The sequence below is a fragment of the Thermobia domestica genome, chromosome 11, assembly GCF_964235325.1.
Source record: "Thermobia domestica chromosome 11, izTheDome1.hap1.1, whole genome shotgun sequence".
Lineage (NCBI taxonomy): Eukaryota > Metazoa > Arthropoda > Insecta > Zygentoma > Lepismatidae > Thermobia > Thermobia domestica.
This window is the reverse complement of record NC_137464.1, coordinates 247,633,257-247,658,902: the sequence shown is the minus strand read 5'-3', so window position 1 is coordinate 247,658,902 and position 25,646 is coordinate 247,633,257. Positions and strand designations below refer to the sequence as shown.

At 37.0% G+C, this 25,646-nt stretch overlaps 1 protein-coding gene across 3 annotated transcripts in view; it reads right to left on the bottom strand.

The window, feature by feature from the left end:
• The window catches only part of LOC145664887 (mitochondrial uncoupling protein 4-like), a 59,050-nt gene that overhangs the window by 16,361 nt on the left and 17,043 nt on the right, over positions 1–25,646 (bottom strand). For all 3 annotated transcript variants that reach the window (XM_081731943.1, XM_081731945.1, XM_081731944.1), the window contains exons 4-5: positions 16,423–16,610; positions 11,153–11,275 (exon numbers count right to left, since the gene is read on the bottom strand). In XM_081731943.1, coding sequence (XP_081588069.1) covers positions 11,153–11,275; positions 16,423–16,610 — 311 coding nt within the window. The remainder of the gene's footprint in view (positions 1–11,152; positions 11,276–16,422; positions 16,611–25,646) is intronic.

The following is a 25,646-nucleotide window of genomic DNA, read 5'->3' as shown; positions in this document are numbered from 1 at the left end:
AATGTGAGTTAATAAGTGTAAATTGATCCTGAAGAACATCCTGTTTATTAATGCATTAGAGAGAAAAACACAGAAATACAAAGTTGAGTACAGCATTCCTTAAAGTTGGGTTTCCTTATTATCAAAAAATAATGCATTTTATGAAAATTAGTAAATTGTCTTAGACGATAACATTATCAATTCGTGTTAGATCTTTATCTGCACAGTTCGTAACCAACAGGCAATCTAAACAGTTGAGTACCAGAAGGGAAATACTCGCTACCAGAATTGACTTTCTCCACCCTTTCGCATGTAATATAGTTGATTGCCATGCCAAAAACTCGTATTGTATTTCTGGTGCCAAATTACAACAATAACATACGGTCATCAAAACCAGACTAGCAGTTGGACAGCGAGCTACCTTTGGGAACTGCACAAAATCAATAAAAATTTAAACTGATAACAGGCTTCAATTCGTTCATATACTTGTCGGTAATAGACATAAAAAACAGACGTTAACAACACCAGTGTCCCTTGTGAACACTACTTAAACACTATTTATGCGATAATTTGACTGGGTTTTATATTAAAATTACTGCAGAATGATCTGACATGATTTTCAAGGAATGAAATAATAATAATAATAATAATAATAATAATAATAATAATAATAACGTATAGAACTGAAAGCACAATTAAAGTGGCCAACATATATAGGCGAGCCTAACGTTAACAACACTGTACTAAAATTGTTTCAGTGCGCTTAAGTTCAAAGATACACTAGTGAAGGACTTATGCAGATCCCCTAACTGTTGTAAATTTACATTTATTGATTATAATTAATAAATATGAGTTTACAACATAACGGTCGTTTTATGAAGAACTTTAAAAAATAAAGCCAAGTTTGATAAGTGATTAATTTGACGTGTTTTATTGTTATAAGAGCTAGGATATATGTACAATGAACTGACTTAGGTAACGGGGCCTGTTTGAACGTGTTAGGAATCCACGTTCCTATAATGTAAATAGCTGGACTATTGAGTACCAGAGTTGCCTAAGTGCCAAAATAGAAATTTCTCAGTTTAGTCCACGAATCGCCCTTAGACGCCGTTATTTACCCAAGCAGACATTAACTTACCGAGAAAAATGCAAGGACGGCGGTGATTTCTTGTTACGCCGTTAAAATTTAAGGAAATGTTGGACTTTGGGTCCAAATTTCTCGGAATCATGAAAATGACACTTCGGCAGGCTACACTGGCACTCAATTCTCCTACTGAGACATTTCTTGGTTTCATGGCAGTCAACGAGTCATAAATGAACTACTTAGTTTGTTTCGTATCGTTTACAAATAAATTAATTCTAGAACAGTATTTACATGATAGATATTCAAAACTGTTCTGCATTTAACATTAACGAAAATTATACGCAAAACACCCAGTACTCAATTGTTAATGAAATCAAAATTTTTTTTGGTTCAAATCGCCACGAAAGCAGTGTCAATAGCATGCAGAAGAGTTAGCATATCAATTATATGTATAAAATAATTACAGAGGCTAGACAAAAAAATCTAAAAACACTTCATACAGGACACGTAAGTTTGGCCCTCCACTGCACAACACGTGTTGCGGTTGCCGATCGCTTTTGTTTTCAATGTGTCATGTGGACCTTCCTCTTCCGTTAGCAGTAACCAGTTCATCTGTGAGTGTCGTGGTGTGAAAGTGGTGCGGTAAAATGGGGGACCTGACAGACTTCCAAAGTGGCATGATCGTTGGTGCCCATCTGGTTGGAGCTTCAGCGGCAACAGTGGCGAACATTGTGGGGGTATCGAAAGGCACTGTGTCCAATGTCACGAGGGCATACACAATTCATGGGCAAACGACGTGTCTGCAAAGCACAACAGTGGTGGAAAGACAATCCTGTCAGATAGGGTCCGGAGGGCATTAAAACGGATTGTAGCAGCTAACAAGAAGACCACTGCAATGAAAATTACATCTGAACTCAATTCTGGCCTACAGAATCCGGTTTCATCGAAAACAGTGCGACGGGAACTTCATAAAATGAAAATTCATGGCAGGGCCGCTATCGCCAAACCCCTGGTCACAGCAGTAAATGCGAAGAGGCATATCCAGTGGTGCAAGGACCACAAGGCGTGGACTCATGAGCACTGGAAACACGTAATGTGGTCCTATGAATCGACCTTCACCTTGTTTCCAACAACCGGTCGTGTTTACGTATGGAGAACACCGTCGCAGGTCTATGATACAGACTGTCTGCTCCCAACTGTAAAGCATGGTGGTTCTGTTACAGTATGGGCAGTGATATCGTGGTTTTCTGCAGGTGCCATCATAGCCCTGCATGGAATGATGAGTGCTAAGGCGTATGAGGCCATTTTGGGGAATTAGGTTCTACCCATGGCCCAAATATTGTTCCCTGATGGTGATGGCATCTACCAAGATGATTTGGCATCCTGTTACGCTGCAAAAACGGTGAAATCATGGTTTGAGGAGCATGACCAGGAGCTATCACACCTCCCCTGGGTCCCAGAATCACCAGATCTGAACATGATTGAGCCATTGTGGTTTGAATTAGAAAGGCGTGTTCGATCTCATTACCCTCCACCAGCATCCCTTAAGGAACCGAAGCATGTTTTGGAGGAACAATGGTACGAAATTCCACATACCACGATTCAGGAGCTGTATACGTCCATTCCACGTCGGATTCAAGCTGTTTTGGACCCAAAAGGAGGCCCCACACCATACTAGGTATGATTTTCACACTTTTGCAAACGTTTTAGATTTTCTTGTCCAACCTCTGTATTTGTGCCAGATATATAATACAACACTACATAATAAGAATATTACTTATCATAATTCATCTCCGCTTTAATATGATTCATAACCAAAAAAGATCTGAAAAGCTTAGTGCATTTTATTTGCTTTGTTTGTTACCTTGCAAACGAAATTGGGAGACCAATGAACTCAAGCATTCCTGTTGTGCACTAAATGAAATACAACAAAATTTACCTTACATCAACTAACAAGTTTTTCCATTATGGCTCTCATACCTATTCAGTACATAAAAAAGTGAGGAAGTTTCACGAAGTTACCTGGGGAAAATAATTACACATATACTAAAATTTTCAAATAATTATGTAACGTGAACATCCTACAACTTATACGAGGGACATCCAGAAAGTAAAGAACGTTTGAGTATCGCGCGCGGCGCCGACGGGGACTGCAATCGCGTGCGCGGCAGTTAGCTCCTTTCTTCACCTCAGTGTGAGCTGAGTCTCAATGTTGTGTGATCACGCTACTTGTTTGTGCAGCGATTCAAAATGGCGGCGCCAATCGAAAATCCCGCCAAATGTGAAGTACGGAGTGTCATTCGTTTTCTGAAAGCGCAAAAAGTTAGGCCAATTGAAATTTATAGGCAAATAAGGAATGTTTATGATGATAGTACAATGAACGTTTCAACAGCGAGGAAATGGTGCATTATGTTTAATCAAGTAAAGGACCAGCGTGCATGTATACAACAGGAACTTCAACGTCTGAAGTGGGAAATCTTTGGTCATCCTGCTTACAGCCCTGACTTGGCACCAAGTGATTTTCACTTATTCTCGAATCTTAGAGAATTTTTGGTGGAAAACAGTTCGCAAACGATGAGGAACTCAAGCAAGAGGTGACAGCCTGGCTCAAATCTTTGGAGGCAGATGAGTATAACATTGGCACTGGAAAACTGGTCCCACGTTATGACAAGTGTCTTGACAACTATTGCGATTACATAGAAAAGTAAAGTATGATCCTGTGGCTTTATAAATAAAGTTTTGTTCTGATGTCTTTTGTTTTTATTTAACCATGCCAAAACGTTCTTTACTTTCTGGATGACCCTCGTATAAGGAATGCCAAGCGATAAATAAAAGTACAAGTTTACTTTAAGTGAAGAAATCAAGAAACGAATACAGAAAATACCGTATGTTTCTATTAATTTTCTGAGGATAAATTTATTAACTCAAGAGAGAAAATTACGACATAAGAACAAATATGACCTTAATTTTGATAATGCTAAGTTCAACGTAACTGCAAGCCTTACATTTTTTTTGGTAGGAACTGTGCAGTAGGAATTTATCTTATAAACTGTTCTGTATAGCAGTCCCTATAAATTGCTATGTATTGGTAAATATTAACTTTCTAGATACAATCGAGGATATTTTACACCGGACACATTAATGATTAACAACGACACGGGGAAGAAAGTCGGCCACAGTTTACGTTTCTAACATACGAGTCTAGCTTAAATGATTCGTTCATTTTGAAACGGTAATATTTACAGAAGTATTACATGTACACACATGAAAGATATATGAAAAGAACCAAAAAACGCACCAAGTTTATACATCCTCGACAAATGTTCACCAATATGTGCCCCTTTGGGGACATGACACACGTCCAGATGATACTAGAGCTCATTCCATACATTTTGTAGCATAGTCCTGTCAACTGTCTGCACTGCAGCACTGATGCGTTCGATTCTTGCATTTCAATTATATATATAAATCAAACGTCTAGCAGCAATCCCAGACAGCACATTATACCAAGACTCCTTGTAATATAGCTGATGCGATGTTAACTGCAGGGTGGAAATAAAGTTATCTTCACCACGTGAGTCCATTTCTTCTTTAATCTTTTATTAGTCCATTTATTCCTTCGTTACGTACCATTAGCGTAGCATGATAGTTTCGAGATACACATGTACATCACTTTCACACGTGTGTGTACTAATACTCTCCACGTTCTCATTGATTAACTTGTACGTAACTACGAGGATGGATAAGAGTTTTGAGACCGGACTTCTGTACTAAAATATGCTTACTTGTTTTAAATTTGGGCAGTATTTCTCTAAAAGAAAATGGTCGCTTACACAGCAATATATCGATTTTTATGTCGCTCTCACTACTGGAACTCCTGTTTCGAAGAGCGTCAAAGGAGAACATTCGCTGATTTTCACTGAATCTTCTTTACGCTATCAAAGTGACGACTTTATAACTGCAACTTCATTTTTTTTTTCTGCTTTCTTGAGGAGGAAGTTGCAAGGGGCCAAATGTGTGGGAAGGGAAGGTGTGCAAGTGATAATGCTGTTTCAAAAGTTGAGTGAGAGGATACCGTTTCGTCATGAGGCAGCAACTGCCCGCACGCCGCAGCTCAGATTGATTTTGCTAAATGCCCCACCCCCACCCCTCCTCAGCATTTACAGTCTACCCTGTGAAAATCAATTCATGAAGCGCAATCCTTCAAATTAGTATGCTCTTTGATTATACAGCTGTTTAGCCTCGCCTTCTTCAGTTTTGGAGATTCTAGGGTCTTCCATTGCGTCTTCCTCCTGGATTGTACACAGTAGATGCAACTCTCATCCTCGGTGAGCATCCCTGTATGGAAAAAGGGATCATCCAGACGACTTGACGTAACTTTTGACAGATTACAGCATGTACTCCTCTTCGGAACACGAACTTCGCAGGAAAACGGTGCATGTTCAAATGAGACTTAAAAATTGCCTGTACTGTTCTATGCGATACAAACTGGAATAATCCGAGAATTGGTTCTCCGAAGATCTTCATGCACAAACGACCAAATTCTTTCCTCAATTTCAGATGCTAAGCAGGTGAAAAGTTACTCCGACCTCTCGTAGTATTCAGGTAGTGATGTTTTGCTTCCTTTCATAAACAAGTGACATTCGAAAGACCTCACCCGATTCATGACTTTATTTCCATATGCATGTTGTATCATTTCTAAGGTCTCTACTCCAGATGTACCAAGTTTTATGCACGATTTGACTTTTCTCTTTCTGCTCCTGTTTCACGGCAGAGTGATGAAATCTCTTTTATCAATAATTCCTAAATAAAATGACTATCTGCATAATATTAAATCATCTTTGGTGTAATTGATTTCCGTATACCAGACTGATCAACATGGAATTAGAAAGATTCTTTATTTGAATTAGGAACTTACGAAATCGTAAATGTGAAAGATACACGTTGTAACAAACATACGTGTTTGCAACTCCCAATGTAACACAACGATGCAACTCGGCATACAGTGTGCCGACAGCACTGCACCAAGCCTACTGCCGTCTCTTGGAGGTCTACAGTCGAACTAGAAACTACAGATACAAACAAGCAGACTGTATTGGGATAGTTTCTTTTCTCATTAAAAAAAAAAAAAAAAAAAAAAAAAAAAAAAAAAAAAAAAAAAAGTGAAAGCGCTTTTTTGGCTTTCTTGTTTAAGTACCGCTTTTTGTTTCCCTGTAGTGGATTCTACAATTAAGAAACTCAGTTTACAACATCCACTACTTGTGGTTTTCTATGTTCAGTCCGGATCTGGCTGTCTTGATTGGTTTTCAAACTGGTATTGAAGTTGTTGCCAGCAAGTGTAAGTTATGCAACCTCAACATTCCAAGTGTCATTTTGGTTGCCTAACTATCACATTAAGTACCTGGAAGTTATACATTTTGATACACTGTGTTTTACTGTTGCCTACATTCAATCTGGAAGGCAAAGAAAACGTACTATAAACGAAGAAACAGATACAAAAACATTTTTGTGTTGGTATCAAATCTTGCTTACATCTCTTTCTCAGTTCGGAAGACATTTCATCTTGAGTTTCAGAGAAGTCAGTTTATAAAATTAAAACAATAAAGGATTATTTTGGATCGCATTGGTACAAGAATTTCTTCTTTCTTTACTGTTATATGATAAATACAATTTTTGAAATAAGAAACTTGTGGATAGCGTTTTAAACATTCTCCCTGTCACATTTTAGCGGCCTTAAATAAATGTTATATATAGTTAAATGAAATTATAGTTTATTCATACATTTTAAGGATTTGTTTAGATTAGTTGTGCTAAGATCGTCCTTTTTATGTGTGTGTAATTTACAACAGATAGGAAGCCTCGGTATACGGAATTACAAATTAGAATACTTGGCTGCTGCCAGGAGCCAATCAGAAGCAAGAAGTCTCAGCTCTTGTGTGTATATAAGACTGCACGTTTCTCATGTATCTCATAGTGTCTGATGAAGCCAAAATGTTAGTTGGCGAAACTGTAACACGCATGTAGTTTTTTATGTGAATATATTGTTTTGCTCAGCAAATAGTTTGTTTGTGTTTAAATTTTAAGGATATTTTTTTTTCCATAAAATCGAATACATTATCTGAACAGTTACTGTTACCTAGGGATGTAATGATATATCGGTATCAGGATATCGATCACTTTTGGAAGTACCGGTATCGGCAAATGGACACCGATACATTTTCCGAACTATTTTCAATTTGTTTAATATTAACAGTGACACTTATATTTCATCGATTTCTTTTAGACTTAAAGTTGATCTAAATTATTATCAATTGTACAATCGATTTCTTTATTCATGTGTACCCCTTTGATTTGCACTACTCGTACTCAACTGATGTTTTTAATCCCTCGAAGCCAAAATAGCGGTGAAAAAAAGCCAAAGGTCCTCAGTCAGGATCATGGGCGCCCGAAGAAAAGTTTCTAGGGGGGAGGCATTCATAGTTGCTATATTACGTCTGATATTTAATATACGTGGTTTGCTATATTACGTATACATTTTCGTGAGCCAAGAAGGGGTTCCACCCTCCCCTCCCCCTTCGGGCGCCCATGGTCAGAATAGCAGACTCGTAATTGGAATACCAAACGAGACAGAGGTTCGATTCAGAAGAAAATGCTATGGAAGAAACCCACAAGACGCTCATTTTGTCATTATTTTCTCCTACTAGCTGATTAAAAACAATTAGTTATAAAAATAGTTTTATCGTTTTCGACTTCGCTTAAATAACTTTTTTTTTTTTTTTTTTGGCGTGCACAACCACCCCTGGCTCAGCACGTATAATTTTGTAAACAATAAAAATTTGTAACGGTAGTATCCGTTTGCATTATATGTATGTATAGGTTTTCCTTTTTTTTTTTTTTTTGATCCAAAATACGGACAAACCTTAAAATGACGACCCATCAAAGATACAGTGCCCAAACTACAGATGCAAAAAAGCACGCTGTATTGGGGTGGAGGTTTCTCTTCTTATAAAAAAGTTTTTGTGAAAGCGCTTTTTAGGTTTTCTTGTTCAAGTATCGCTTTTTGTTTCCCTGTAGTGGATTCTACAATTAAGAAAGTCCGAATAAATATTTTGAAATTTCTTACCTAAAAATCACCTTTTTAGGTTATCACACAACTAGCAGCGTTCACCCCGCTTCGCTAGGGTCACCCCGGAACGCAATAAACTTTGTTACTTAGATAATTTTTACTTTTTCGCTTTCAAGTGATATGATAAAAACCATAGAAGATTGGAGTAAATGTTAACATTATATCGCCTGTCATTTATGTTAACCCGCCGAGTGACACGGTCATGTGGGTTGCATATAAATACGGTTAGATTTAGCTATGATGAGCTAACAAAGGATTTGTACGTTATGGACACTTGAATGGTCAATTATCTCAAGACACTGGTAATTGAAAATTAAAGTGATATGATAAAAACCATCTAGGGTCCAAATCTTAATAACCCCCCAAAAATGAAAGAAATTGGTTCAGCCGTATTAGCGTGATGAGCTAACAAAGGATTTGTACGTTCTCTTTTATATATATAGATTGTTTACTGTAATACTTAAAACACTATTGGAAACTAAGAAGTTTCATTTTTTTTTTTCATTAACACAAATATAATAAATCATGCAATTAAATTACGTATATTATACCTAACCAAAAGAACCCTGGAATGGAGAAATGAGTCATTTTAAAAACATAACCTACTTTATTAAGAGTAACTAAAATAGAAGTTATATGATGAAAACACAAATCTTTTCGCCCGAGATTTTAGCGATTCCCGACTCGGAAGTTTTCGGGCAGCTTCAAAAACTGTCAAATACAGACATTTTCCTATTTCATGTTTTGTACGACACGGACACGAATCCAAAAATACAAACAGTCCGCACAAAATACGGACATATGGCAACCCTATGTATGTAATAGAGACTAGTAAATACAATGTAACTATCAAAGTACATTATCACTGTAAATATCAATCTCTGACTCTTAGAATTAAGTTTACACTATATAAGTATTTGCTGCTTTTTAGTTCATTTTACGTGAGCTGGATTAAATTTTGGAGGAAATATATTTTTTTTTGTGTGGAACCTAATATGAAATTCTACTTCTTGTGTTTGTACTTGCCTTATATCTAATATACCCTATTACAAGGTTGACCATTTCATTATTAAATTCCTGATAATATATAAGAACTGTGTTCCAAAGTATTGGTATCGGTATCGGCAGTATCGGCCTCTTCAGTATCGATATATCCCTGTTACTACTACTATAAAACTTTTGTTTTGCATTTTTGTCCCTGGACATTAATTTAACAGCTCTATACACAATCCATACGAACTAGAAAACCCACTGCGTCCACTATTTCGCACTTCTTTCTTATCAAATGACCAATTTTCTTTGATTTATGCTTTTTTAAAAAGAATTTTCTCTTCAGAATACAATAACTGTTTTTTTTTTCGTTATAATAGGAAAACAAAGGCAGAACTTACTCTTCCTACTGCACTAAAATTGAATTAAGAAAGAAAAAAAAAAAAAAATAGAAATTCTTCAAAATAGGATTTTTTTCGAGCCCTTGCGTCTCTACTAGAAACTATTTAATACAGCTATGTGTGTATTCAACATTTACAGTGAATGTTTAATGAAGGAAGCATTAATGGGAATTGGGATTTCAAGATTGGAGGGAAGATCATTAACAAGATCAGGTATGCGGATGATACGGTTATTATAGATAGAACCGAAAAAGGACTACACGAGATGATTGACAAAATAGTTATCACTGGGAAACTATATGGAATGGAAATCAACATCGAAAAGTCGAAAGTCATCCGTGGAAACGCGCCCTTACTGTCAGAGTAGAACAAAGAGAACTTTGAAGAGGTCGATAATTTCAAGTATCTAGGAAGTATTTTAACGAGAGACATTTACTGTACGAAAGAGATCAAGTCAAGAATTGCCATAGCAAAAGACGCATTCAACAAGAGAAGATCACTACACCCTTTAACTAGCAGGCTTAATACTGGACTAAGGAAAAAGTTGGTCAAGTGCTAAATATGGAGTATGGGACTGTATCGTTCAGGGACTTGGATAATACGGAAGTTAGACAAGAAATATTTAGAGAGCTTCGAAAAAGATAGAGAAGATAAAACAGACAGAAGTAACAAATGAAGATCTTTTAAAAACGAAGAGAAGAGAATGCTTCTAGCCAGCATCCTTCGTAGGAAGGTCAATTTGACTGGACACATCTTGCGGATAAATTGTCTTCTTCATATCGCTGTAGAAGGAAAAATGGAAGAAAAGCGAGGAATTGGAAGAACACAACTGATCGATGATTTGGAAGTTAAAAGAGAAAGCTGAAGATCGAGAAACATTTCCAGACCCAAATCTAAAACTGAAAGAACCTCATTAGTCCCAGGAGCTACCAAAAGACAGAATACTTAATAATATAATAATTTGTAATTAAAGTGGCCAGTTCATGCATATGTACAGTCCAGCTCAAGCCTCGTGACGTTTAAGGCGTGTCCTCCTTTTCACAATATCGAATGGAAGTTGGGCGATGATGTCTAATAACTTTGTTCCTGGATTAGGAGAAAGCAATTTCAGTTATGTCCTTATGATATATGCCACTATAGCGTTAATAAATCTATAAGAACAAATTTGTTTTTCAATATCTTAATTTTTAACGTTAATGTTTTACGTTATTCTTGTACACGAAAGGAAGCGAAATCCGACAACATCGCACCTGCATACCATTGGCTTTCGACATACGTCAAGAGGTTTGAGCCGGACTTTAATCGAAAATATACAAATACATGAATTATTCTTGCATATAACCCGTACACAAATACCCTCAGAGACGAGTAACAATACATACATTCATCTACCTAGATGTATACAATTATATATTTTTTTTTTCGGTATGGCAAAACCTAATTGTCATATTTGAATTAGATAAAAATATTTTATTTGTATATACACATATGGATTTTTTTTTAAATGAAAACTATCCTGTTCAAATACAACATACCCTATGTTTTTCCATTTCCCCAGCAACTTATTCTCACCTCGGAGGCTTCCCTTGCAAACGCCTCTTCCCCTCCATTTGGATCTGCACCTTCACGAGGTCGGTGGGACTCGCGATGAACTGCGCTATTGCACCTGCTGTTACTCCCCCGAGGGCTGCTTTCCTATTACAAACAACACGCAAAAGACAAGATGGTATTCAATGGTTTTAAACGTTAAATATTGTATATATATACCACAAGAACTAGTATAATAGTGTATTACAGTAGTATAATAGTATGTATTACAATACTATACACAAATGTTTTATGTTTACATATGTTTTCTCGTGTAATATATCTAGTACCTGTTATTACTCATTTGGTGAAGAGTAAATATGCAGCATAAACTATTGATACATAGGCTGCTTGATGTTTCTCAATCAATGTGGAAAAAAAAAGACATGTGAAATTCTACAAACGGATTTATTGTTTTTCCAAGTATTCATCTGTAACATCGATACACTTTTGTATACGCTCAAACCAATTTTGAAAGCAATGTTTCCAAGGGCGCCGATATTTCTGTAAATTTGAGGGGGCCCATTCAGATGCAAAGGTATATATATATATATATATATATATATATATATATATATATATATATATGAGGATTTTAAGACAAATTGCATTCAAATTATGCAAATATTGTATATTCATAAATACAATAGGGGCCCACATGAGCTTGGGGGGGGAGGAGGGGCAGGATCGGCGCCCTTGACTGTTTCCACTCTCAGGTTGTTACTTCAGAATCCGCTGTTCGCAACGGGTCAGCAGCTAATTCAGAGAACACAAATCGCTCACCACGCATCTTATTTTCCACGTACGGGAAGAAAAAGTCATCATTAGGTGACAAATCAGGTGAGTACGGACAATGAGTCATTAATTCAACTTTTTTACTAGACAAAAAAGTCGATAGTTTGGTGTACCAGTGGGAACTGGCGTTGTCGTGGTGAAGAATGATGTGATGATTTCGGTTTGTTTTACGCAATTTACTGGTGGTCTCTGGCAACGAAATTATTGTATACTGCTGAACATTTACAGTCCTTCGATCTCCGAAAGCTATGGTTGGCACATGGTTGGTATAACTGAAGAAACAAGGAATCATTTGGTTGGAATCACTCCTCGAACGAACAACTTTCGTTGGTTTCGATTCACATTGAAACACGTAACCAGAGGATCGCTGTTTAGTTTCGAGTTCGTATGGATAGATCCAAGTTTCGTTCCTCGTAATGATGTAGTACACCAAATTTGACTTATTTTCGCTGGATTTTTTGAGCATTTCTAAATACGAGAAGTTCCCAATCTTTTCTGACAGATGGCACAGTTTACTGAACGCCAACGACATCGTGACACTCATTTAATTCTTAACTAATAACTAGCAGAATATCTCTTTTTCGCACAAAGAGAACACGTTTCATTTTGGATATACAGGGCTGAATTTGAATTCAAACGGCATCGGAAGTGTCACTGTTCATCTCACAGGAACACCGAAAACTATGGATTCGACATTAATATTGGCCGTTTTCCATTATTTTTAAATATACTCTCCTTCTTCAAGTTGCGTGGCTCAATTTGGATATAAACGGCATCGCAAGAGTCACTATTCATCTCAGCGACCCTGAAAACTATGGATTCGACAATAATATCGGTCATTTTCGATCATTTTTAAATATCTCCGTCTTCCCTTCTTCTAAGTTGCATTTTCAAAGTGAAACGATAAAAAGTATCCCAGGCCCGAACTTCATCTTTGTTGAAAATTTGATAGAGGTCGGTTGGGTGGCTCACGAGTTATGAAGTTACAAACATAGTCACTTGCATTCTTAGTTATATAGAAGATAATACGAATTAGCTTCTATGAAGTAGTGACTAGTGCTGTTAAAATTCGAACTAATTCATTATTGGAATATTTGGATAAAGAATTTTTCCAATATCTGTTATTCAAATATTTGAACAGAATTCATTTTATTCGAGTAATGAAGTGGCCTTACATAATTGTTGCTTTAACTGGTACAATCTGTCTCAACATTTATTTTAACTAATTCTTATCATGCTTCATGATTTTTGAATTCTAGAATTTCGAGACACTCTATGGACGGCATGACACACAATTGGTTTAAACATAATTTTTACGAGCAGTCTTACACTACAATTTCGAACTCTTTGGTGACGGGGATAAACAACCTCGCTATGACGTTCCCATTAACAATAATAATCCATTAATTTTATTCGAACTCTGTGATTCGTTAGGCTATTAGGATTTGAGTAAAAACTCTTTTAATTATATAAATGGGAAACTACTTTTTCTCCTTAACTATGATTTAACAATGATTACTCTGAATATTATTACACAAACATTCTTGCTCAGACAATTTTTAATATTTTAAAAGTTTCAAATACAAGAGAAACTGCTTAGAAATCTTTCCCTAATTGTACATCTCACATTATGATCTTTGGGCTTAAGAAGACGGATGATTAATGAATGACTATGGACAACACGGTAGAAAGATAATGTAGGAGGAAACGGGAGAACTCCGAAAAAACTACAGACATGATGTTATCCACCACAAACTCATCTGGCCTGGGATCAACGGAGATACCTCATACCAAAGACGATATCTCTACCACTGAGCCACAGTTTCCCAATGAAGCTGACTAAAGTTCGACGCAAAATCAGTATATGTAAATAGCTGTCTGTGGTAGTGAAATTTGCTTAGGTTGGTTTGATATTTGAAATGACGACACATGTATTACAAGATACACAGGGTGGTTATAAATTCAATACTTATTTTTAATTTAGATTATCTTGGAAACATAGCATCGGCTGTATCTGGCGTGTAATTTAGGATTTTAGGATTTAGATTTTTGGGCTTTCGGCATCTAAGGCCATTGAGCCCTTCACGATTTGAGGGATGACGTCCCTCGGCGAGCACACAATCCGGGGAAAGGGAAGGAAGAAAGGATTGGGCAAGGAAGCGGCCTGGGACCTATAAGTTAGGTACCACCCTGGCATTTGCCTGGTGTAAGTGAGGAAAACCCAGGAAAACCTCATTCAGGGTGGCTGGCCTGAAAAAGCGTGTTACACTTTTTCGACCGAGTGACCCCACCGGGAATCGAACCTGGGACCGCTCGCACCGCAGGCGAAACTGGCGTGTAATACTGTTTACTAGCACAGTCCCGTCTAACTGCATACGACTTCTTTCATTGGGATTGGTCTAAGGAACAAGTGTATGAGAAGGGACCCACGAAAAGCCGGACTGAAAGCGCGCGGCCGTTCCTAGGCGTAGTAGAGAGATTTTCCGCTAGGTAGGTCTAGTAGAGATCTTCTCAAATCAGTTGCTCAAGCGGTGTCTGCGTAGGAGGTTGATGTTTGATTGTAGTACTGTTTTACTCAACTGTTCTCGTTTGCCGTCTGCGAATTCGTTGTGAGAAATTTAAAGGAACAAAAACTGTTAGAAAATTTGCTTCTTGCTTGCAACGGAAGCTTACCAAATGCTTTAACAGGCCTTCAAGAAGGTTGCTATGAACGCACACAAGTTTTCGACTAGTTTGAGAGATTTAAATATGAGATTAATGTTGAAGATCATGCTCGTTCTGGGCGCTCTTCTTTATCTCAAAACGACGAAAACATTGAAAAAATCCGCCCAAAAATAAACAAGGATCGTTGTTTCACGATCGACGAAATTTCAGAACAGACAGGAGTGAGTTGGAACTCGTGCCAGCGGATTTTCAATGAGGATTCGCGAAAGAGAGACGTTGTCGCTAAGTTTGTTCTTCGCCTGCTCACTCAGGATCTGGATATTTGGGCTCTCACGAGTTGACTATCGTTCCTTACCCTCCGTATCTGACAGGCCTAGACCTGTGAGACATTTTTACTATTCCCGAGAATAAAAAAAAAAAATCTAAAAGGGAGGCGTTTGAATGATGTAAAGGGTGTAAAAAGAGCTTAGCAAGGGGCACTGGAAGATATCAAAGTTGAAGAGTTCCAGAGAAGCTTCAAACAGTGGGAAAGAAGATTGGAGAAGTGCATCGCATCTAATGGAGATTACTTTGAAAGAGGCTGAAAGTATTTTGTAAAAAAACTTAATAAATGATTTTTTTTTTAGAACAAAAGTTCGTTTTTTTTGGGTCCTCCCCTCATACAAGTTAAAACCAAGGGATATTAACAGTCTTAAACAAAATATCCGTGAAGTGTTTGCAAATGTTCCAGTTGAGATCTAAGAAGAGCCGGTGGAAAATGCGGGTGGATATGCTGAAATGTAAATTAACAACCAAATGGTATATCCTAATAATGTATTCAATGGAAATAAAACTGTGATAAGTTCTTTATTTTTTGAAGTATTCATTGTTGCAAATAGGTATTGACTTTACAACCACCCTGTATATTTATTTTCTGAGATACAAAAAAAGCCGAAAGTATTGACTTTTGTATTGTGGACATGTCTACCGATGAGTTTTCATTATTATTAATAATTAAGAGTAAATAATAATAATAATAATAATAATAACAAACAACTTTAAATTAACGTCCACTACATTTGAACACAATATTCCAAACATCACTCAATTCAAACTGTTCTTCTAATTCATGCTGCTGACACTCAAATTTATTTCTATTGTTTGCGTTATTAATATTTATATACATATGAGGATACTGCTAATAACGAACGCATACTGAAATAAAATTACATGCAGACTGACAGTACTAAACATACATATTATAGATATTTTCTTTTCTTTTATCCCCAAAATTTGTCTCCTGAATCATATAAAACTCATTCATTACCTAATTGTAGTCAAACACCTTTTTCATATATATATATATATATATATATATATATATATATATATATATATATATATATATATATATATATCGATGGTTGAGCGCCAAAAAGGCGTAACTGCAATTTTATTAGTTTAGAGGCTTAAGTGATATATGCCTCTGTGGCACAGAACCAAATGCTAATAACTCAGTTATACCTTTATATCATTGTCGAATAACGTTCCAAGGATAGAGATTTTCATTAAGGCGTCTTGGCACAAGAAAATTCAATCCATTATACATGTCCTCATAGCATTACCTCCAAATTTTAAAATTCGACAGTTACGCCCTTTTGGCACTCAACCATTATATATATATAAGAAATCATCTGTTAAATCTCCTATCTTCAATGGTCCAAAACTTTTGATTCTTCCAAACAATTCCAGTACGTATACTTTTTTTTGTCTGTTTCCTTCTAATATTGTACATAAAAATATCGGGTAATACTTACCATACTGGAAAATGTCCATCTGCTCCTCTTTTTAGAACTTTATCCCTGATCGTTTCATAAGCAACTATCCGAATGCCTGAATATACAACATGTCTGTATATTGCCGGAGTTACGCCTTGCCAGAGTTTTAAAAATCCTTCTTCCGTTGCGATGCCTACTGCAGTCTTTACCATTCCTCGATATACTGGCTGCAATTAGAAAAAAAAAAAAAAAGTCACAACTGGGGCAAAACAGACTTGGATCTAATTACAAGAGAGGGCAAAAAAGATACGGATCTCTTGCTAAATTGTAGGTACACACGTCGCATAGTTTCTCTCCTTGAACGGTTCATAATACTGTTGAACAGACCAACAGTGAAAAAGACTAAAAGTGGCGTTGTAGCCCATAAAGTCAACGTTAGCAAGGCGGCGCACGTTAATTGGGTGTTGCAACAGTCAGCACATTGGTTTCCAACGACATTATTTCTAGATCGAAGGTTAGACATTATTACATGCATATAATTCAATAACAAAGCCCAAAAATGAAATTGTGTGCTGTTCTAAATCTACATACACAATGAGCTTGTGTTTCGTCTGATTTGTAGTTTCGGTGGTTTGTAGATGAACATTCACGAAAACGTATTGCAGCAAGAGAAGAGTAATTTAGGAAGACCCCATAGAAGATCGAAATCATATAAATAAAAGAAAATTCTTTCGAAATATAAGGCTAGTGCTTATTTTAATTAATTATGGCTACAAAGCCCAGTTTCAATGCGAGAACTGAAGAACAGTCTATTAATTATTACCTTTAGTGTTTCCCAATCTTTTATGACAGACCATATACCAACTGAACACCTACGACATATTGACAAACTAGGTTAGAATTGGCACTTCATATCGTCACTAATAATAGTACTCAGATATTAAAAGCTAGTCACTTCGGAACTAATATGTGTGCTATCCAGAAACACATGTTTCAGAATCCTAAGATACTCACGAAGCAATTTTTATAGAGGGAGTTTGGCTACGAGCATATAATTTGAAGTACTCCCCAACTACCTTGTGGAAGTACCTCAGGATTCTGAAACTTGGATATTTGGATAGGGCACATATTAGTTTCTAAGTGAAGTCTTGACCCGACTACGGTAGGTCTCATAGTTTTGGAGCTATGGACCTTTAAATTTTATTTTTTCATGTTTTCGGCAGCCTGTAATTCTGAAAGGAAGCATTAGTGCACCCAGGTTGGTCTATACTTTTTTGTCTTATCTTGGTGTCAGGAGTTGTTTAGAAACACCCTGTATAAACTGGCCGGACTGAGAACCTCGCCCTTGAATTCGGTTAAAAAGACGTATGTATCTCATTTTAGAAGGTCAGAGACTCCACACTGTTTACATTAAGGGATTCACGATGCTGTAGCTCAAATGATTTCAGGGTTAAGAACCTAACCATAAATCATGGCCCAACATACCTTGATATAACTTAATGCATCTGTAACCTATTATTCTATATTGTTGTGTTGACTGATCTTTAAATTCCACATAACGTTATTACTTCAAAATTATCTTCATTATCGAGAACGACGATCTTTATTCCCTAACATTAAAGCATTTTTAAATGATTTCCCTGATTGTACCTGATAAAAATAGAATTCTCTGATTTTCGAGGTTTATAGGAACCCTGCTCCAGATAGATATTAACAAACGTTAACGAAAGACAGTATCATTGTCGAACTCCCCTTCCAACTGCACTCTCCTCTGTCATTTAATTCCCTTCAGCCTTCTTCAGAACTTCCAGCAACAACTGTCAATTTACGCGGTCAAAAAGGTTTTCTAGATCAATAAATACAACGTATACATCTTTCCGTTTCTCTATAAACCTTTCACTTATTACCCTAAATAATCCAATTGCGTCTCTTGTGCTCTTACCTCTCCTGAACCCGAACTGTTCTTCCTAATTTTTCTTTATTTGTTCTCTGATAGAACTTTCTCATTAGTATTCGAAGCAAAATTTTGGCTGTATGCGAAATGAGACTAATACTTCTATTGTCTTCACACTTCTTTGGTTCGATTTCTTAGCCATAGGTATCATGGTCGTCTTCTGGAAATATTTTGGCCATTATCCTGTTTCATATATTTCGTTACAGAGTCGGGTCAATTCTTTCTTGCGTTGTTTCCTATATTCTTAATGAATTCGATTTATACATCATTTACCCCGCTTATCTTTCCATTCCTAATCTTGGATATAGTTTTTTTTTTTTTTTCAAATTCACCCCGAAGAATACTAAACTTTTTATCATCCTCGCGTTTCTACTTTAACAACTAAGCCACACGGTCTATTCATACTCTCATGTAAGTCATCAACATATTCTTTCCATCTTCCTAAGACTTCGCTGACTGCCTCCTCAATCATATTTTCTACCCTTGTTTCTTTCGAAGTTCCATAGATCTCACCTCCTTGTACATTTCCGCATATTTTTCAACTCTTTCTAAATCTTTTACATCGTCGCATTTTCTTTTGAAGAACTCTTCCGTTGCTCTATTTTCCTTCGCAACTTGTTGTTTAACTTTCTGTACATCTTCCTGCTCTCTTCTGTATCAACTTCTTTCCCCGTATTCCTTCTGCTCATTTTTTCTGCAACATCTGTTCTGAAACCCATAGTTTTTTAGCCGTTTTGTGTTCGTGGCAACCTACTACTTCTTCTGCAGCCTGCTGTATGTAAAGTATAATACGCTCCTACCGTCTATTACTACTTGCGCTTATTCTTTCCTCGTTTGAGCATTTTCTTCGAGTTTTTCGACGAACAGATTTCTTACTTCCTCATTTTTCAGTTTTTCAGTATTCAACATCTTGTTGCCGACTTTTCTTCTATCTACATTTTTCAATTGAATATCCACTTCGGCCAGCACAAGGTTATGATTAGAGAAAATGTCGACCCCGGGAAGGGTCTTCGTGTTCTTCAAGCTATTCTGATACCTGTTCTGAAGTCTTCCCAATTACTAGTAATTTTTGTCTACAGTAAAATGCTATAGGTTTAAAATGACAGAAAACGTTCTGTGTTTAATTTTCGTAGCTAATAATTTCCGTGTTTTTTTCTTCCTTCACCAAAATATTCTACAGTTTCTAGGGCGGGTTACGAAATATTAATTATTACAAAACATAAAAATCATTAATTATGGAACGTATGGAACACATTGTAATAATACTGAATTTTACTCACGTTCTTGTGTTCCTATGTCAATTTTTACAATTTTTAAATTTACATTTTCGAATGTTTCAATTCGGCATTTTTCTTCAGGATAAAGGTACGCTTAAATCATTTATTTAATAAGCTCTTCACATGTTTAGTTGTATCAACAGAGTGAAAATTATAAGAGTTGCACAGGGTGAGGCAAAACTGGATACACCCCTATAAGTCGAATGGTGTGAGGAATCATAATTCGTTTGGTATGGGGTAAGTATAGATGGGGATGCAACTTATAGGAGCGGCGGCGGCGGCCATCTTGAAATCCGCCATCTTGGATTTGGGTTATGTTTTTCAAATGGGAAGGGGGTCATGTCGCATATCACTTTACACTGCCTTTTTGTGAGGAATACACCTGTGCAATCCGTTTTGCGATATCTTCATTTGTGTAGGAGTTATGACCTGTTAAATTTTAAAACTGCAAGGAGGTGATCAATTTTCTTTATCGTTGCAGGTAATCCATAAAGGCACTTACACAGAAGGAACGCATTGAAATTGTATTAAGGAGTGGTGGACGAAGAACCTGAGTGATTGCTGGTGACTTCAATGCCCGGCATCTTGAGAGAAATTACATTTCACATGTGACAGTTTCCAAGTTATTGGACAAATTTCGTGCAACAGGTTTTGTGGCGGACAAGCCACGCAGTAGACGTCCAAGAACAGCCACTGACGAGGAGACTGCAACAACAATTTTGACATCGGTTGTGAATACGCACTGGTTATCAGCAATATCCGGTGTTAGTCAGCGTTCAATCCTGCGTGTGTTGCACACACACACACACACCAATGGCATTTGTACAAGTTACAGTTGCAACATCATCTTTCGGAGGATGATCCTGATCGGCGGTTACAGTTTGCAGAATGGGCCATGGATCAGTGTGACAGTAATCCAAACTTCACACAACAGGTGATGTTCAGTGACAAAGCTAACTTTTATGTGCAAGGTGAAGTAAACAAACAGAATCACCGTTACTTGTCAGATGCAAACCCCTCGTGAGTGGATCCCTGTAAAGGTACTGATAAAGTGATGGATCGGTGTGGGATTTGGGACACAAGGATCGTAAGTCCGGTGTTTATTGATGGAACCTTAAATGGGAAAAAGTATCTTAACATGTTCCGTGATTATGTTTCCAACGTGTTGAATCCGCAGGGTGATTTCCCAACTTTCTTTCAACAGGATGATGCACCTCTCCACAATGCTGAGGTCAGACAGTTTCTGGATGAACAATTTCCAGGACACTAGATAAGTAGGATGGGTACTATTGAATGGTCACCACGGTCCCCTGATCTCACACCTCTTGACTTTTATCTGTGTGGTTATTTGAGATCATTTGTGTATGAGGTAAAAATCAACAATGTAGCCCATCTCTGCCGGCGTATTAAGAAGACGTGTCTCTCTGTTGACCCACAGACCCTGCGACATGTGCAGCAAAACTGGCTAAAAAGACTCCGATTGTGTACCGAGCGAAATGGAGGTCATATTGAGCATATGCTGTAATCCCAACTATGACAAGTGTTCCAAATTTTTAACTGGTCATAACTTCTACACAAATAAAACTGATTGCACAGGTGTATTTTCAGAAAAAGGTTGTCTAAAATGATATGCAACACGACCTCCTTCCCATTTGAAAAACGTAACCCAAATGCAAGATGGCCGCCTCTATCGCCATAGCTCCTATAAATTGCGCCCCCACCTACAGACACCCCATACCAAACAACATTATGATTCCTCATCCCGTTCGACTTTTATAAGGGTGTATGCAGACTTTTGTATCACCCTGTATAACAAATTGAATGTTTACATAGTAGTAAATTACAAGTTTCAGTAAAATTGGAGGCGATTTCTATATGTCCTTCAACTATTAATAGACAGAGTCTACCTATGGAAGATGAGAATTTCTTTATCCTTTGTGTACTGTAATCATTATTTTGAAATGAATAAAGGAAAGTGGGGCTACCATGGCTCAGTGGTAGAGCGTTCACCTCTGGTATATGAGGTCACGGGTTTAAACCATGCTCCCGCAAAGTGAACTTTGTGGTGGAGAACCACCGTATGCGTGGGTTTCCTAGGGGTTCTCCCTTTCTTGATTCCACCATTTCATTCATTTCTCATCATCACCGTCTTCTTTAGCCTAGCCGGCATAAGTGTGGGACGTAAAACTAAAAAAATGAATAAAGGAAAGTGAAGTTGGAATGCCTAGGGATATTGAAGTCGGAAAAAAAATTAAATGATTTTTTAAGTTTAACGTCCTACGGTTATGTCCTTTACGCTTAAAGAGATGGACGATTAATGAATTGAAATCTTTAAGTTTTACGTCCCACGGTTATGCCGGTTAGGCTAAAGGAAACGGTGATGAGAAATTAATGAAATGGTGGAATGAAGAAAGTGGGAGGAAACGGGAGAACCCGAGAAAACCCACGAGCACGGTGTTTGTCCACCACAAAGTCCACACGGCGTGAGCTGGGATCGAACCAGGGACCCCAAGCACTGGAGGTGAACTCTCCACCACTGCGCCACCGTGCCCCCTTGGACGATTAATGAGAGTGAGTGATCGAGAAAGTAAATATTTTGTGCTCTCCCACTCGGAATTGGATCCGGGACCACAGGCATCAAAAGCAAAGGGAAGGGCTTTGAAGTTAGAAAAATTACAATTATTGTACAAACAATGATGATAAAATACAATTTTCCACAAATAACGTTTATCCATTTCTTTGGTGCCCATATTTTGACACTTTAATATTTTTAACTCATCCTACAAATGTTAGGGTTCCCTGATAAACACAATAAGACCTTGCTACAAAAACTGGAAACATAATACAACTTATGTGTGTCCATACATCGGATATAATTTTCATCACACTTAAGAGATGTCTATTTAGGGGCCGCGATGACATAGTGGTAGAGCGCTCACCTCTGGCGCGTCGAGTCCCTGGTTCGATTCTAGCTTCCCCCGCCAAGTAGACACTGCCATGGACAGACATCATGTGCGTGGACTTGCTCGGCGTTCTCCCGTTTCTTCCTCCTTTTGTCATTCCAACACTATCAACCATCTTATCATCAATGTTCCTAAGTCTCAGTGTATAATAACGGGAAGTAAAATTTAAAAAAAAAAAAAATCCATTTCTAATCCAAAATGAAATGAGAAATTTCAGGTTAATGTCCCATGATCATGTCCTTGAAGCTAAAGGAGACAAATGATTAAAGCAAGTGAATGATGATGGAAAAATTGGTAGGATGAGAGTGTGGGAGGAAAGGGAGTACTCCGAGAAAATCCAGACACGAAGTTGTCCACCACAAACGTATTTGGCCGGCAATCGAACCAGGGACCGCATGCACCAAAGGTAACGCTCTACCACTGATCCACTATGGCCCTTATTTCTAATCCAATCCTGTTCAGCAACAGTGTATTAACCTTAAACGGACCCAGAAATTCCATGTATAAATCCGACTTCGTATTTCTCAACTAGCTTCGAACCGCCTCTACTTGAAGTTTTCGTGGGGGGCGCGGTTGCTCAGTGGCAGAGCGTTCACCTCCGGTGCTTGGGGTCCCTGCTTCGATCCCAGCTCGCGCCGTGTGGACTTTGTGGTGGACAAGCACCGTGCTCGTGGGTTTTCTCGAGGTTCCCCCGTTTCCTCCCACTTTCTTCATTCCACCATTTCACTCATCTCTCATCATCACCGTCTCCTTTAGCCTACCCGGCATAAACGTGGGACGTAAAACTTAAAGATTTCATTTCATTTTTTGAAGTTTTCTTCTTTCCAAATGAATTCTTGCTCAAGTCACTTATTGCAATGCCTACTACAAATATCGGATAACTTCCGGCAGACAATTACAGTACGAAAAGAAAGATAAGTTGTAAGAAAATATGAATCAGATACACAAAAATGTATTTTAATTCCTTTGCTGTATGAAACTGAAACAGATCTTTTCCAGGAATGAGAAAAATCTCGGAAACAAATAAAAAAATCCTGGATGGTATGGCCAATTTTGGAACATTCGTTTCTATTCATTGTGTTTCAACACCAAAATAAATAGAATTCTGGCTGAATTAAGCCAACTTTGAGACGACTTACTGTTGATTTAAAAAAATCCTGGATGTAGTCGTCAACTTTGAAACGCTCTTTTTATGTCATAAAAGAAAGTGACAATGTACTGGGCAATCTTAGGTTGGAAATGCTAATTTTGTTAAGCTCTTAAATTTCATAAACAGAGGAAGAAAGAAATTTTGACAAATTCTAGGTAAATAAAAAAATGAGCCCAAATTCTAAAGAAAGAAAAAATAATTTCTAATTTACATACGCAACGGAATTTTTAACGTTAGTCTCAGGTTCTTGGTAAAGTAGTGGACCAACGATGAGATTTTAATAAGTGTTCCATCTAGCACACGTTCGTCACTAATTTACAATATATATATTATTATTATCCTCTAATCTGCAATTAAATTTTAGTAGGACTTTGTAAACTCAAATCATAAATTCAATTTGGAATTATTATTTATTGTTTCAGATTCAGAATCAAATTACAATTTAGAAGTATTGAAAAAAAATATGCTTTTTCAGATAAATTTGTTCTAAATGTCTTGACTCGACAATGTTTTCAGTTTACATTTTATCATTCCATAGATTATTGTAAACATATTATTATTATAGCAAAAATTGTATCTCAGTAGCTTCCCGGTACAAAGAAGGAATAAACACATATACATTGTAAGTAGCCTTCTTCGGAAGGTCAAATAAAGTTAAGTTACTCTTCACTACACTATATTCATAATGTTATAACATTTCATACAGTAATGATTATTATAATCCTAAATTGATCCATCAATCTTTCATTAAGAAATACGAAAATGCGAGAGATTAAAGAAAACAATTAAAATTTCAACGTTCCGTGCACTTCTGTCACATCTTACTTATATGTCCCAATTACATACTACATAATCATTTCATTTACAATGTAAATTTTATATTTGTAGCATATTCTTAACTTGGCCTACATAATGAGCCATGGGACGACACTTTCAACATAACAATTACTACAATAATTACTACTATTAATGAAGATGCAATATATACAAATGATATGAAGAAGAAAGAAAAAAATCTATGATATGTGACAGAGTTAGCACTTTCCTGATTATAATCCAAACATAATATTTTTATCTCATGGATCAATATACTGAACACAAATAGTATTTGAAGAGTGACAAGTTGACCTAACATAACTTTACCGGAAGCATTTTCTGAGACTATTATTTTTAGTTGTACCGAATTAAATATATCAGAATCAAAATAGTGAATTGTGCTATAGTTTACATATAAAAGGTTTGAAACAGTGTTAGCATAGAGGTTAGGTGAAACCCTGCGGTGAATCCGTAAGATGCGTGACGCAACTCAAAGATTTTTTAGGCACACATATTAGTCATAATTTTCTTACTTACTGATGTCTACAAAACTTTTAAACAAGTGATACTGATCGAAGTTTAAGTTCATGCAATTGGTACCATGAATCAAGTCGTCACCAGTCTAAATGGTTCAGAAAAAAATTAAAAGTTTTACCTTCTTGTTATGCGTTGTTTGTATCACCTTCATTCTTCCGGTCCTCGCCCTCACTCCATAGATGGCAATCCGAGTTCCCGAAGAGTATAGTTGCTACCCACAACTAGTGAACCACCCGCCACGAATTCTTCGTAGCATCCATAGGTGGTTATTTACTGTGACGCATTACCCAACATGTTAAAGTTCAATTTAGACTTCAGAGCCTCCAAATTTTGTCCAAATAGATGCAGGTTGTGCCGAAAGAATAAATTTTGAGATCGTTTTACCTAATTCAGCATTTATGCTGGCCAAATTTTAACATTTCTAGGAGGCCCTGAAAGCGTCACTTCATAGCATACCAACAGAATAGAATTAGTGCGTCATTCAGTACCTGGCAATTCCACACCCGAGGCTAGACAAAATATTTTCATATTGAAAACTAAGAATTTTGACCATACTTTCTTTAATT